This window comes from Mastacembelus armatus, chromosome 5 (genome assembly GCF_900324485.2).
Source record: "Mastacembelus armatus chromosome 5, fMasArm1.2, whole genome shotgun sequence".
NCBI classification, from domain to species: domain Eukaryota; kingdom Metazoa; phylum Chordata; class Actinopteri; order Synbranchiformes; family Mastacembelidae; genus Mastacembelus; species Mastacembelus armatus.
Genome location: NC_046637.1, coordinates 6702548 through 6716594, shown reverse-complemented (window position 1 = coordinate 6716594; position 14047 = coordinate 6702548). Strand labels below are relative to the sequence as shown.

The following is a 14047-nucleotide window of genomic DNA, read 5'->3' as shown; positions in this document are numbered from 1 at the left end:
GCCACAGAAAACAAAAAGTTAATTGCCAGCCTGTGTATGAAGTATGCACGTCGCTGGTGTACTCACAACCTCTGTGTGTGGATTTCACCTAAGAGCAGATAGTTTAGCTTGTAATATTAACAGCCCAAAGCCCCCCCCTTCTTCTTAGGTTGACATCCCTGTGGGGTTATTCATGGGCCCTCTGTTACCTCTGACAGAGGTGGTATTGTTTTAAACATACCACAAACATCTGCACTCAGTGTAAATCAGAATTATTCTTATTTATGGTATGTAGAACCATTTCCAAATTCCCAAATTAAACATTTGTTGTAGGTTTTCCACTGCTCATGTCAAACTTAGTCTCAGAGGTTAAATATCTGTCATCTGTAGCCACAAATCTTCACTAAAATGTTGTTATGCATTACAGTGCCCAAAATCTGTACGAAGTGTCACGTTAAGCTTTGCCTCTGTAACTGCAACTACAACTCAACTATAACCATGTGATTAAATCCCATACTGAATTTGTTGAGCCATTTTTGTCTCTATTTTTCTATGCAATTCTGTCTTCCATGCCTTTGCTAATTGCAGACTGCAAACCCACAAAGAGCATTTTCAACTCGGTGAGGAAAGCGAAAGAAAAGGAAAAGAACTGATTCAGCTCAAGCAGTGACTCAGCTTTAAGGGTCTTATTAATTTACCTTTTCCACTGTGCCACGTGTTTTTGTGCCAACATAAATGTGATTGCCACCTGTGGTTGCCAGATGAAATGATGGGGAACATAATTATACAAAACCCAAGCTAGACTTTAATTTAGCTCTCTGGAGATATAATTTTTAAATTTAACAAGGCATGATTATTCTTCTAAAGCACAAAAAATGTTTTACTCTTTAATTTTAAACTCTCCTTGGATTCAAAACTGTTTTATCCTTCTGTGATGCTTTGGTTGAGTGCAAAGCTACATGTTTTATTGAACTCCACAAAGTGATCAGCATGTGAAATATACTAAAATATGAATGCAACCAGAGGTCTGACACCCGGTGAACAGTTTCTATGGGCTATACTAGGACTGTCCTTCCCTGTCTTCCTCACACAAGAGGGCAATCTGGCAGCATCTGTTTCAGGGAAATGTAGGACTTCACTGTGGAGTAGAGGGTAGAGTCATGGAGGGTTTAGAAGCCTGTCACTTTGATTTTCACTCATTCTGCTTTTTTAGAGCATAATCAAGTCTCTTTCTAAACCCTGAGCTGTCCAGTTGTCAAACCTGTTCAGCAGAATTTATGAGCATAGCCTTTGCCGTCCCTTGAAGTTACCATTGAAGATTGCAGTTTGTTTATCTGTAGAGGATGTATTTAAAATGTACAAGCACTGGTTCAAATTAACTGTGCAAATTGATGATTATACTGTGACTGCTACTTAGGAGTTTCCCTGCTGCTGTTGTGATGGTTAGTACAAAGTTGTATTGTAGAAAAAGCTTTTTAACCAACAATGACTTTTTGAAAAGTGAAGAAATGCGAGGAAACATTTTAATTGTAATTTGCGCTCATACTGCAGCACGTTAATGGTTGAAAACAGATATTTAGACATTATAAAAAGCAAGAAGTTCATTACTACTTTTTTTTTTTTTTTATTTTATTTTATTTTTTTTATACCATCTTGAGCTGCCACAGATTTTGGATTTATCCCAGCAGCAAAACATCATTATGATATGACAACTCATTTGAAATAGTCTTATTAACAAGCCAAGTAGCTTTTATAAATCTTTGCTTTCTGAATGCGTAAATTCAAACATATTTGATATCCAAAATTAGAAATAAAAAATTGTTTTGGAACAAGTCTGTCATGATATAGACAATTGTCTACTACCTTTATTTCATTAAAACTGAAATATCTTATTGTGAGGGTTTTTTTCACCATATGGCCTTGATATGTTAGCACTATAAGCAATTGCAGACATGTTGGAATTAAATGCTCGTTTGAGCATGTGGCCACCTCCAGAGACAACATGCTGCCGACAGATGGAAGCATCATTGTTGCTGCCAGCCTTTTCTACTTCTAAACACAGATTTCTTCAGCATTTTGACAAGAGCATATTTTATTGTTTCAGCTGGGATGAGAGCAGCTCCATCAGCAGTGGGCTCAGTGACGGTGATGGCTCGGAGAACCTCAGTTCCGAAGAGTTCAATGCCAGCTCTTCTCTTAACTCCCTCCCGAGCACACCCCTGGGATCCAGACGTAACTCTTCTGTCATGGTGAGCGGAATTACTGTATCTGACCTACTGCAACACAGCATGTGGTCAAGTGTGGTACCATGTTTTTAACTAATCTGGTGAAGGTATGATTTTTTTTTTTTTTTTTTTTTTTTTTTTTGAGTTTGGCACATAGCTACAGTATGAGCATGATTTTGTGATATCACAACTGCTTTGTGTACTAAACCAACCATGGTCCAGTTCACAATCTACTCGTGTCCTATGAAAGCATGAAACTTCCAGCACTCTTAGGTTACGAATGGTCTTTGTAGCTTTCAAGTTTTGAAATAACCATTGAATGACTAACTTCACAATCAGAGATGTATATGGCAGTTAAAAATTAAGTATTTATTGTTTATTAAATTGAGCTTACTACTGTAGAAAAAACATTCTATGTATAACCCAATTTTTTCTATCAAGCAGAGTATTTCTTTAAACGCGTCTTAATAACCTCTAAGAAGGTGGATCCTACCCTCTTCACGGGTAAAGAAATGCTACTTTTCTGTAATCTTAGGAATACTGCTTGCTTGCAGAATTCTTACTGGGAAGAAATGGACATTAGCGGTACTCAATAAGCCATCTGTCGCACTGTGTCACATTTATAGGCTGCCAAGAAGCAGCAAGCACAATTTTATCTGTACTGCTACCTCCTCAATGCACCACATGATAGTTTATCTATTATAATGCAGCTGCCTTTTTCTGATCTAGTACAAGTTTTATGGTATTCTTCTGTTTTCCCTTTGGTCTTAATGTTATGATTTATCGCTGAAAGTGTAAATCCATTTGTTTGTTTGTGTTTTTGCTTTTTTAGTTTAGTTTTTACTCCCTTTGTCTTCTGCTGTGATTTTCTTTATTCTGCTCAAGGCATATCTGTCATTCCTTCCCACTGGAATGCAGCTTAGATGAAACAAAGATTACAGAGAGCAGTCAACTCCACAGATAACAGACTATGTATAATGGTTACCCACATGGTGCCTCTTCCCTTCCTCTCTGTGCAGCTCCGCACTGATGCAGAGAAACGCTCCCTAGTGGAAAGTGGACTTTCATGGTACAGTGAAGATGGCAAATCCAGCCACAAGCTTGATAGCTGCAGCTATGACACAGGGAGTCTAAAGACAGAGGCCCCAAGCAAGTGGAGAAAGAAGACTCCAAGCTTCAGTGAAGATTCAGGGGGAAAAGGAGAACTTAAGAAGCCTCAAAGTTTGGGTCAACCAGGGAGTTTCAGGAAGGGCCGTAATCCTCCTGTTGGTGTGACCTCTCCCATCACTCATACATCTCAGAGCATGCTTAGAGTCGCAGGTGAGATCTGGTTGTGTGTTCTCTTTAAAACTACACATCAGATTTTTCTTGTCTTTTTTTTAAAGATATTTCTCTCCTACAGGAACTTGGTGCATCACTGCCAGTGTTACAATTTTAAAAAGCTATGTCATCTATTATTTCTTTGTATGCTGAATCCAAATGTAAGCAGTCTGTTTGTAGAGCAGCCAAAGCAGATATCTGCTTGGTGTAAAGATGAATACAGCAGTGTACTGCTTAGCATGAGCCAGGTTTTGATTTATAGCACAGCAGAGTATACTACAGAAAAATGCACCGTGAAATCTGTTTTGCTGGAGAAAAAAAGTTCTGTTAAAGCCCAGAGCAATGTTTCTCCTGTTATCTTAGAGAACAGGCTGTTAATATATGCCTATAGAAACTCTGTGCCCACCATATGCAGCAACTAAATTTCTTTCTACCTTTACTTCCCAACAAATCATGTCATGATTGATTAATTAATAGGTTAAAGTTTAGTTCCAATGACTTCTAATACCAACATTCCCTGCCCTTTTGTTGTAAATTACCCAACTTAATTTCAACTTTAAAAACATTTGATTTAAATTAGATCATGATACATTTTTCACTTATCTCTTAATATGTCATTCAGTTGTCCAGTACTTTAATGATCCATGCAGATCCAAGTTTTATAACTTAGATATATAAGTTATAAGTTAAGTTTGGTTTTGCATAAGACCCTTTTGGTGGGTCATATAGTGCTATGAGCACATAAAAGGTCTCTAAATAAATACAGATGTTCTTGCTTGTTTTATCTCAACCGGCATACATACATTTCTTTTTATGTGAAGCTGCCTTGTTATAGAGAAGTGATCTATGACAGTGCTTATTAACTAGTCCACATTCAGTCGTTTTTAGTGGGTTTTCATCATTTTGTTAGACTACGATCATTGGGGTTTCTGGCCCATCAACCCATCCAATCTTTTTTTGAGCAGCTTATTGTCTTTGGGGTCATGGAAACTACAGAGCGAACTTAGCAGCCCAAACATTCTTGTTGCTTATTTTTAAAATGCTGTAATTGTTCATGTAAATTAACTTGGTTCAGTGTGGTCATTCAACTGTGATATTTTGTGTTTTCTTTGTGCAGCACCTAAATGTGAGAAGCCACTGGACAAATCCAAGATTTCCATTAAATCTGCTGGTCTACAGCGGTCTCGTTCAGATGCTGGCAGGGATCATCATGGAGAGCATCGCAAACCTCCATCAGGTTTAGTTAAACCCACTGCTGGAGCCTCGTTTGGGTACAAAAAAGCACCAACAGCCACTGGTACTGCCACTGTTATGACAGCAGGGGGTGCCACTATCTGCAGTGGCTCTGCTACTGTGGGAAAAACCCCCAAGTCATCTGGCATCCCAGTGAAGCCTGTGGGAGGAGGAATATCCTCGGGTCGAAAGAACAGTTTTGATGCCAGCAGTGAGCAGAGCTTCCTGGGGCCTATTGCCCGAAACAGCATTCAGTACCGCAGCCTGCCTCGACCAGCCAAATCAAGCACGTTGAGTGTGATTGGTCGGCCTGCAGCTCGGCCTGTCAGTGGTACCATTGACCCTAGTCTGCTGAGTTTGAAACCAGTCCCCATGGCGTCTACAGGTCCCAGGGTTAAAGAAACTAGTGGTTGTAACAATAAAATGGCTAATCGAACAAGCACAGGTCCAGTGAACCAGACAGACAGAGAGAAAGAGAAGGAGAGAGCCAAGGCCAAGGCTGTGGGTGCTGATATAGACTGTGGGTCTCTGAAAGGAGAAGAGACTCAGTCTGAGTCCACAGGAGAGTCTGCTGTGAAACTGCACAGCCTGAGAAGGACCAGCAGCAGCAAATACCCTGAATTGTCATCGCCCACCACACCGAGGTGTCTCTTTTAAAATACAGTTTTAAAGGGACATTTCACCTAAATTGAATAAAAGCATAAAACTGTTTAAAAGCATACTAACCTCTTGTGGCAGCTATGTGGATTTGTTTACTATATTTGGAATTCTGCTGTCATTGCCTACAGAAATAAGAAATAACATCAAAAATTCAAGAGCTATATGTCTTTCCAGCAACAGTGTCTGACTTGGTCTACATAATCCACAGAGCTCATGGTTAACAGTATTTCCTGGAACTGCTTTCTACCAAAGAAACAGTCCAGAGTAATGAGAAAATTGGATTGGGTTTATGTTGCTATCAAATTTTATAAAAACTTTGTCACATGTAACCGCAATCATTTGTCTGGTTATGTACTGGCAGAAATTTGTTAAATGTAGTGTTTGGTTTCTGTAATTTGGGTGAAATACTCTTTAAAATGAAAGGAAAAAAATACATGTTGCACATAACATAACTCAGCATCATAACTCAGGGCTTCACACCAATCTCCATTTCTGACATGTTATTTCTTCTGATTCCTAGGATGCTAAACACTAAATCTCTGGGTCGTCCACCTAACCTGGCTCATCTAGATAAGGTCAACTCCAACAGTCTTGACTCCTGTGTGACTATCCAGGACCTCCCGCCCAAAGTCCCCCCATACTCCAAGCTTCAGGATTTGGCAGGTTCCCACACAGCTACCCGCCTCACCCCTAGCCCAGCACCTGTCCTCCACATCGATTCCCCCAGTTCCTATACAAGTGAAAGCTTGAGCCTGAGTGGGTCACCGCTACTCTATCCCAAACTGTCTGGTATGCATCGCAGCTTGGAGTCCCTGCCCCTTCAGATGAGTGTACCCTCCAGCACAAGGTTTGTGACAGCTGAGTCACATGACAAGGAGGAGAGAAGTACAGGAAGCTGGGGGGCCGGGAGTAGAACATCCCTCAACCTCTCAGATAGGCAAGTCTCAGAAGTATCTAAAGTCCTTTGTAAGAAAATTTGTATCACAAAATGTGATTTTTATCATTAATGTATTTTGTTATTTGACTAAGAAAAGGGAAATTACTGTGGGGCACTTACTTTTTTAGACCCTAAATGGTTACTGGTCATATGTAATAAGATAACAAACAAGCACAATGTCTCTTACAAAGAACATATTATAGTAGGTACATTTTGTAAAAAAAAAAATGTTTCATTATTCTACTTTTGGAAAAGCAGCAAAGAGAAAATAAGTCACAAATGTATTTCCTCTATGGTGTGAAGGCAAGACCCAGAAACCAATACTATTTTGTCATTTGGTGCAACTCAAGTACTAAGCAACTCAGTTATTTCCCAGTGCTTGATGGGACATGAAAGAACTACATGTTAAAAATGCATGTTGGAGCTTATATCCAATCCTGGCATTAATTGATCAGAGGATAAAAAGATAATTAAAAAACAATTGGTGATTTTAGTTTTTCTAGTGTATGCTGCATTTATCAGAGCAGCAGATAAAGTGTGAAACATGATGCCCATTTGAGCTAGTGTTTCAGTCTGAAGACATCCAACATTGAGCTATAAGATTTTTGGCAGCCAACATACTATCCACCCATATTTTATGTGCCTTTTCTGGGAACGGAAAGCCTGAGCTGTTATTTGGAAGATGAAGGGCTGGAAAATCAGAACATGTCTTTATGTCAAGGTGGAGATGGTCTGAATTAGTTCCTGACAAAGGAATGTATTTTTTGACAGTCCCACGCTGTGTGTGTCTGTGTGTGTCTGTGTGTGTCTGTGTGTGTCTGTGTGTGTCTGTGTGTGTCTGTGTGTGTCTGTGTGTGTCTGTGTGTGTCTGTGTGTGTCTGTGTGTGTGTGTCTGTGTGTGTCTGTGTGTGTGTGTGTGTGTGAGAGATAAAGTGCCCAGTGTTTGAGTAAAGAAGTGATAATATTTGTGTAAGGATCTGAGAAATGTGGTATTTTTTATAATTATTAACAATGACTTATTCAATACTTGGTTCTTAATTAATGTTTTACTTTTTTCTTTACAGTTTGCAAACAGATAGGAATACGCTGCCAAAGAAAGGCTTAGAGTATGTCAAAACAATTATTGTGCAAGCATCTATTTTAAATCTCATATTGTAATGAATCTTCATTGCATACGTTTAAAATGACCTCTATTCTCTTAGACGCTATAGCTCAAGCCTATCAGAGAGTGAAGGAAGCAAACCGGGAAGGCGCCACTCCCACACCATAGTCAGTATGACAGAGAGCGATAGCCCCCCTCAGCTGCCTTCTCCCACCCGTCCTCTTTACTCCTCCTCCGTCAAGGCTCCTCTCACCAACGTGGGTGAGTCGGCTTGTCCTATGTGGCTGCCAAGTTCTAAAATCACTCACTGTTTTAAGCTTTGAAATGAAGAGACTTGAGATTTTTGTTAAGTCATCCATCTTATCGTTGATTACTGAGGACAGGAATATTGAGTTCACACTGAGAGGAAAGACCAGTTAAGTTTTAAGTGTTAAGTAATGTTGACACAAGTTGTCAATAATAGATTCTGTCATATCTAAGTGATGAAGTGGTGGCCAGATAGTATAATATCAGATTGAACCATGTAAATATGTTGATCTGATACCTACACCCAAGATTTGAGTTCAAGTTTGATATTGGGGGCATTAGGGGGTCAAGTAAAGCTATATTTAGATCTTTGACTGTTGTGGAACCAGAGTTTTGCCTTACACGGAGTCATCAGAACAAGCATACTATACCTAGGTGTCGGCCTACTATGTGTGTGTGTTTTCTATACACTGCATCCTGCAGTTTATCTGTGCCACTCTTCATCTTACCAAATGTTTCTCTTTTGTGAAAGTTGCCCCAATTTCCAGTGGCACCCCAAGGATATCACGCTCCAACAGCATAGGCCCCCCTAGTGATTCTGCCTGTGATGTCTATGGATCCTCCCCCCTGGGCAGCAGTATGTCCCTGGCTGACCGACCAAAAAGCATGATGCGGTCTGGGTCGTTCCGTGAACCAGGGGATGATGGTGAGCCTGCTCAGTCAGCCAACATGGCTTCAAATTGAACAAAGCTATCTGCTCATACTGCACGCAGTCTGTTAGGCAAAATGTCAAAAGGACATTTGTTTTCATGAATAAGGAAACAGGAGGAAGCTTTGGTGCCTCCATTTTAGACTAGAACTAAAAGACACTATCTACAAGTCTAATGTCAGCTGTGCTGCCGCATCCCTGTGTTTGTAAGCAGCACCACAGTTGTGGTGTGTGTAGCAGACCTAGGTTGTAAATATATAAAATGTGTTTCCATAGGCAAGGTCACTCTGTTAGCTCTTGGGAGCTTCAGGGACTCTGCTGCTCTTTCTGCTATTATAAAAGAAATATCTGTCCCACTCAGTTTGTGCATATTTTGGAAACTCTTTTGGAATCTGATTTACTTGGTTTATGACTGAGGCTTAGAACCAAGGAATGCTTTGAAGCAACGTTCGTAATGGAAAAGAGATCATCCAAAATGAGGTTTGTGTGTAACGTTTTGTCCTCTCTTAACACACTGCAGTACACTTTTTGTGTATGGTGAGAAGGGCATAGGTGAAGAGGTTAAATGTTTTAGTGGGAACATGGTATGCCGTACACAACAGATGAGGAAAGCGGATGTCAATAGTAAAAATATTCTTCTTCCTGTTATCTAATGGATGCACCTTTTATCATTTATGATGACATGGTAGAGCAGAAACTCAAGGCAAAGATGACTTTTTTATTACCAGCATTTAGGTACCTGACTGACACCTCAAAACTACCTTAAATTAAAATCAGCTGTTATTAATGTGAAGTCTTATCTCCACCTTGGCTTTTTTACAGTCCATGGCTCTGTGCTGTCTTTGGCATCCAATGCTTCATCCAACTATTCCTCAGTGAGTATACATGGCCATTTTATCTACACTAAACCGTTTATGTATTATATGTGACTTTTACTGGAATGTAGTAGTTTATGCTTTTAGTCTAAATATGCTGATCAAAAAAAAGAAAATAAACATTTAGAAAAGCTACTAGTATAGAATACAGTAATAAACTCCCCATCACTGCCCATGCATACAGTTTGCTTTCAATATAATGATTGATGGATTTGTAGAAGTGGATTAAATGTACTATATTAAATTAAACAGTTGCTTCCAACCTCTTAATGGCCTCACAATGCATGCAGTGGGTATTTGGTACCTATTCCAAGTTTGTATTTTACTCCTGTCACCCCTATAAAACTTCAGTCATGCTCCTTTTACTGTGGATAAATATATAAGCTAATCCTCCACCCTATCCTTCTTTATTGTTTATTTGCTTTCATCATGTGTTCTTAAGAATGAGGAGAGGATACAAGGGGAGGTAAGGCCAACGTGCCATAAATCTTCAACTTATATTGTGCTTTTTCTCTGCAACATCTGTCATTCATTTCCTGTTGAATTGGTGGAGTTATCAGTGGTCAGTGATGTCTAACCCCGATCATTTTTGGTTTACCTCTAATATTGTTCATCCGTAGCACCTAACATTTTTAGACATTATATTCTCAGTGCATGAGAAAAATTGTGAAAATCCACTGTCATCTCATGATTATAACATGTAACAGTTTAGGGTGTATTTACAGCACCTTGTTTGTGAGTCATTTCAGTTTTGGTGCAGTCCCTTTCATATTTGGTGTTTGCACATTCTTTTTTAGTTACCCAAGTGAAGCAATACATTTAACACATTCCACTGCATTTTCATCATCAAAACCTCTAACACTGATAAAGCACTGTTTAATGCAACGTCCATACTGCTGACACTTACTGTGCAATTTGTCCACAGCAAATCCGCAAGTTAAGACGAGAGCTGGAATCTTCACAGGAAAAGGTTGCCAACTTGACCATGCAGCTTTCTGCCAATGTATGTGTGGTTCTCTGACAGAGTATCACTTTCCATAAGCTAATTTGTTAGCTTAGTTTTGTGACTTTGATGTATGGCCGATTTTATTAGTGCTATCAATCCAAAATGGCAACTTTTAATCACACTGAGAATAACTGAGAAACAGAGGCCCATGTTAACAGGTCTATCTAGCATCTGCCCTCATATATATAAATCCTTGCTTTTGTTGATGTCTAAATGAGGATCACAGTTCTTTCTAGAGGCTAATGCATAATTCTGGCTTCTGCCCATCTGCATTCTGCCATTCTGAATAAGAGCAACCTGTCAAAAAATATTCAGGACCACTTTATATGTAACCTTTGGGCATCACTGCAAACATACTCTGTTTCCAGTTACCTCACTGCTATTCACACCTGTCACACCCAAAATCCTTGAGCCCTGTTATTGTAATGGGCATATATTTAACCTCAATTCCTAATACTCAATTTGAACTTTTTACTAGCTTCCTAACAGATTTCCCACTCCTGCCTACTCTAAATGTCTTACTGTGCAGCTTGTGATGCTTGAGCCTGGCAGTTTTAATGACACTGCATTTTAACCTACACACCACCTAACCACAGACGCTGAGTGATACCATCTCTTTTTTCACTTTTTAACTAGCTTTGTTTGGAACATGTAGACTTAATGTATGAAGCCTATCTGTGTCTCTGTGTGTGCCTTTTTTTATGTTTTTAAGATTTGTTTTATCCCTCCTCTAATACCGCTGTTCCTCTCTTTTATGCCTTTGGCTTTATTGACTGCTGGATTTGCTGCTGCTGCCCCCTATCTGCCTCCTGCTGACCCCCACCTCTGGATGCTGGTCGTAGCAGCTAGGCCAGGTTTGTTGGACTGCTGCTTCCAGAGTGCTTTGTCTCTCCTGCATGATTCTGGACATTATACTGTCAAGTTGCCACCACATATCTCTCTAGGGCTCATGGTGTAGCACAGTTGACCTTAAACACTTGCCTTGAAAGCATGTTGACTATGGCCTTATGTTGTTTTTTTTTGGTCACATTTAATTTGAAAATGGATCCAAATTTCGTTTAATTGCTTTTACCTCTTTTGAAAATATTTTTCGAGTGTGTTTTTTTTTTTTTTTTTTTGTAGACTGTAGATTAAGATGTGTCATATAGTTTTAACAGACCTTTACAATTGGGTCAGCTTGGATATTTAGAAGGTTTTTAATAGGTATAAAAATACATCATGAGACGCCATCATCAGCAGCAATGGTGTGAGACATCCTAGCCTAAAGGTCGAACATGCTACATCTGGTTGAGGTTTGTCTTGCTACACCATATCACTGCCCTCCCTCTCCACAATTTTCCTAACATCTTTTTTCATGTACGACATCATCCAGAGCTGTCCACTACTCCATCCCTCTCTTCTCTCTCCCAGCAGCTGGAGAAAGCCATTTGATTGATGTGTTGTTAGCATTTTAGACTGTAAACTGATTCAGTTCAGCCAGTTTCAACCCCCTCACTTTCGCTCTTGCTCTCATTTTCTGTCTCCTTCTTTCTCTTAAAGGCTAATCTGGTAGCAGCATTTGAACAGAGTTTGGCTCTGATGACAGCGCGACTGCAGACCCTGTCGGTCTCCTCTGAGCAAAAGGTATCTTTGTGATAATATGATGCTAATAGATGTTATAGCACCTGTGATGGTTTTAATGTAATTAGATTATATTAAATATTGCAAGAAAAGTCCATAAGACTTAAAGAAACGTACCAGCTGAAGGCAAAGTTGAAAATCATTCTAAATATGTAGTTGTGTGCCAATACATGAGGATGACAAACTATCAGATTTTCATTGCTGTTTGTTAGATCATTTATAGAGAAGCTAACAGGGGATATAGTTGTTCTGGAAATGAGATGTGGGTCAAAGGTTTGCATGGCAGGATTTCCATGTTGTCAACAGGCACTTAATGCAACCAGTTATCCTTGCTGAAAGCGGAGAGACATTCCACAAGAACCCAAGTTCAGTTACCAGCCTGTGAGCTAACATGAACACATATTGATGTTTCCCTCTTCAGGATTCTGAGCTCACTGAGCTGAAGGAGACTATTGAAATTCTGAAAGTCAAAAATACAGAGGCCCAGGAAATCATTCATGGTGTTCTCAGTAATCCGGACATCACACCTAAAGGTAGAGAATGTGCTGGGGATTTATTTTATGGTCAGAACTCCTTTTCCATCACAGTACTGAAGATGCTGTCTTCTCCTGGTGTTTAGAACTGCTGATCAATCGCCAGAACTCCTCAGAAAGCATCTCCAGCCTCACCAGCACCACTAGTCACTCAAGCATGGGTAGTCTTAAAGAGCAGGAGGCCAAGAAGAAGAAAAAGAAGAGCTGGGTGAGGGCACACACAACCACAGACTAGAAATAGTCAGTCTTCTCAGTCACTGACAAATAAATGTCAAGTTGAGTACTCTCCTGTGTGGTAAGACCCACACAAACACTACACCTCATCAACAAAAAGGATCATTGTGGTTTATAATTCTAGTGTTTTCTTCAGATCAGGAATGATCTTAACAGTTTTAGTTTTGAATGGATTGTGAGGGTTTATAATTGGCCAGGTGTCCCATCAGTGTTAAATTAATCAATTTTAGTTATCCACTATCAGTTTTCAGTGTACCGATTGTATTTGATCTAAAAAAAGAAAAGCGTCAGTCCGTCTCTGCCCTAGTTTGTGCTCCTGCATGTGTGTGATTCTCCTCTTGTTTTGATCCAAATCTGTTATTAAGTATGACTCTGATCTCTCCTTCATGCTGCCCTGCTTTTTATTTTAGGTCTTTGAGGTGAGTGATGTTCCCACAATAAACGACGCCATAAGCCCTAACCCCACCTACTTCTCCAGCCTCTATGCACTTATGAGTCATACTTGGGAAAAGTTTGCAAACTTCCTGTGATCCTTGTTCCTTGAAACTTTGCTTGCCAGATCACTTAGTAGTGAGTTTTGATAATGTTGAATTGTAAACTGCAGAATTATAACTTTGGGTACTCATGTAATCTGCATGTCATTTGGCTTTTCTATTTACAATAGATGTCAGACCTCAGACAATACTAGACATCTTCATTGGTATGAAGATGAGTATTACCGCTGTCAGGTCTAAAGACACTTTACATGCGCATGGTATTCAGTTTCCCTTTCACTCACATCTTGCATGTGTATGCCATGTGCATTATTGATGGGTATTTTCTTCACAATTGTATCCATTTTAATTTCTGCAAATTCAGCTCTGTACAGAGTTAGGTTTGTAAATTTACATCTGTCCACCGTTGACCCAAAATTGTAGCTATTTATCATGCTTTTTTTTTTTTTTTTTACTTTGTTACTGTGTAAATAAACTCTCAATAGAAATAACAAAACACATTGCCATTTAAGGAAATGAATATAGGGGACAGCTTTAAGTGTTATATGTACCATCTGATAAAAGCAGCTTTACACCAGTGCTTTTAAGAATTGCTTGTTAACTGTGTTTTACTCTATAGTAAGGAGTAAAAAGTTTTTTACAAAAGATTTCATACACATTTATTATTTCAAACTCATTTCTTTTCTGAACAGTTACGCAGCTCCTTCAATAAAGCCTTTAGTAAAAAGGGCTCCAAGCCATCAGGGCCATATGCTGACATTGAGGAAATTGCCACCCCAGAATCCTCTGCACCTTCTTCCCCTAAGGTGCACCAGGAGGGGGATAATCCTCCATCATCAATAAAATCCTCAACCCCTGCATCATCTTCTGGGTA

General features: G+C 39.5%; 1 protein-coding gene across 9 annotated transcripts in view; it reads left to right on the top strand.

Moving 5' to 3' along the window:
* Positions 1–14047, top strand: part of nav1b (neuron navigator 1b) — a 72343-nt gene that overhangs the window by 49468 nt on the left and 8828 nt on the right. For 5 of the 9 annotated variants that reach the window (XM_026306834.1, XM_026306835.1, XM_026306836.1 and 2 more), the window contains 15 exons: positions 2084–2228; positions 3224–3524; positions 4642–5401; positions 5938–6354; positions 7419–7460; positions 7557–7717; positions 8235–8408; positions 9234–9286; positions 9729–9752; positions 10212–10289; positions 11138–11146; positions 11832–11915; positions 12334–12445; positions 12532–12653; positions 13866–14044. In XM_026306834.1, the coding sequence (XP_026162619.1) occupies positions 2084–2228; positions 3224–3524; positions 4642–5401; positions 5938–6354; positions 7419–7460; positions 7557–7717; positions 8235–8408; positions 9234–9286; positions 9729–9752; positions 10212–10289; positions 11138–11146; positions 11832–11915; positions 12334–12445; positions 12532–12653; positions 13866–14044 (2661 nt within the window). The remainder of the gene's footprint in view (positions 1–2083; positions 2229–3223; positions 3525–4641; positions 5402–5937; positions 6355–7418; positions 7461–7556; positions 7718–8234; positions 8409–9233; positions 9287–9728; positions 9753–10211; positions 10290–11137; positions 11147–11831; positions 11916–12333; positions 12446–12531; positions 12654–13865; positions 14045–14047) is intronic. The other 4 variants (XM_026306837.1, XM_026306842.1, XM_026306838.1 and 1 more) reach the window with 3 other exon arrangements.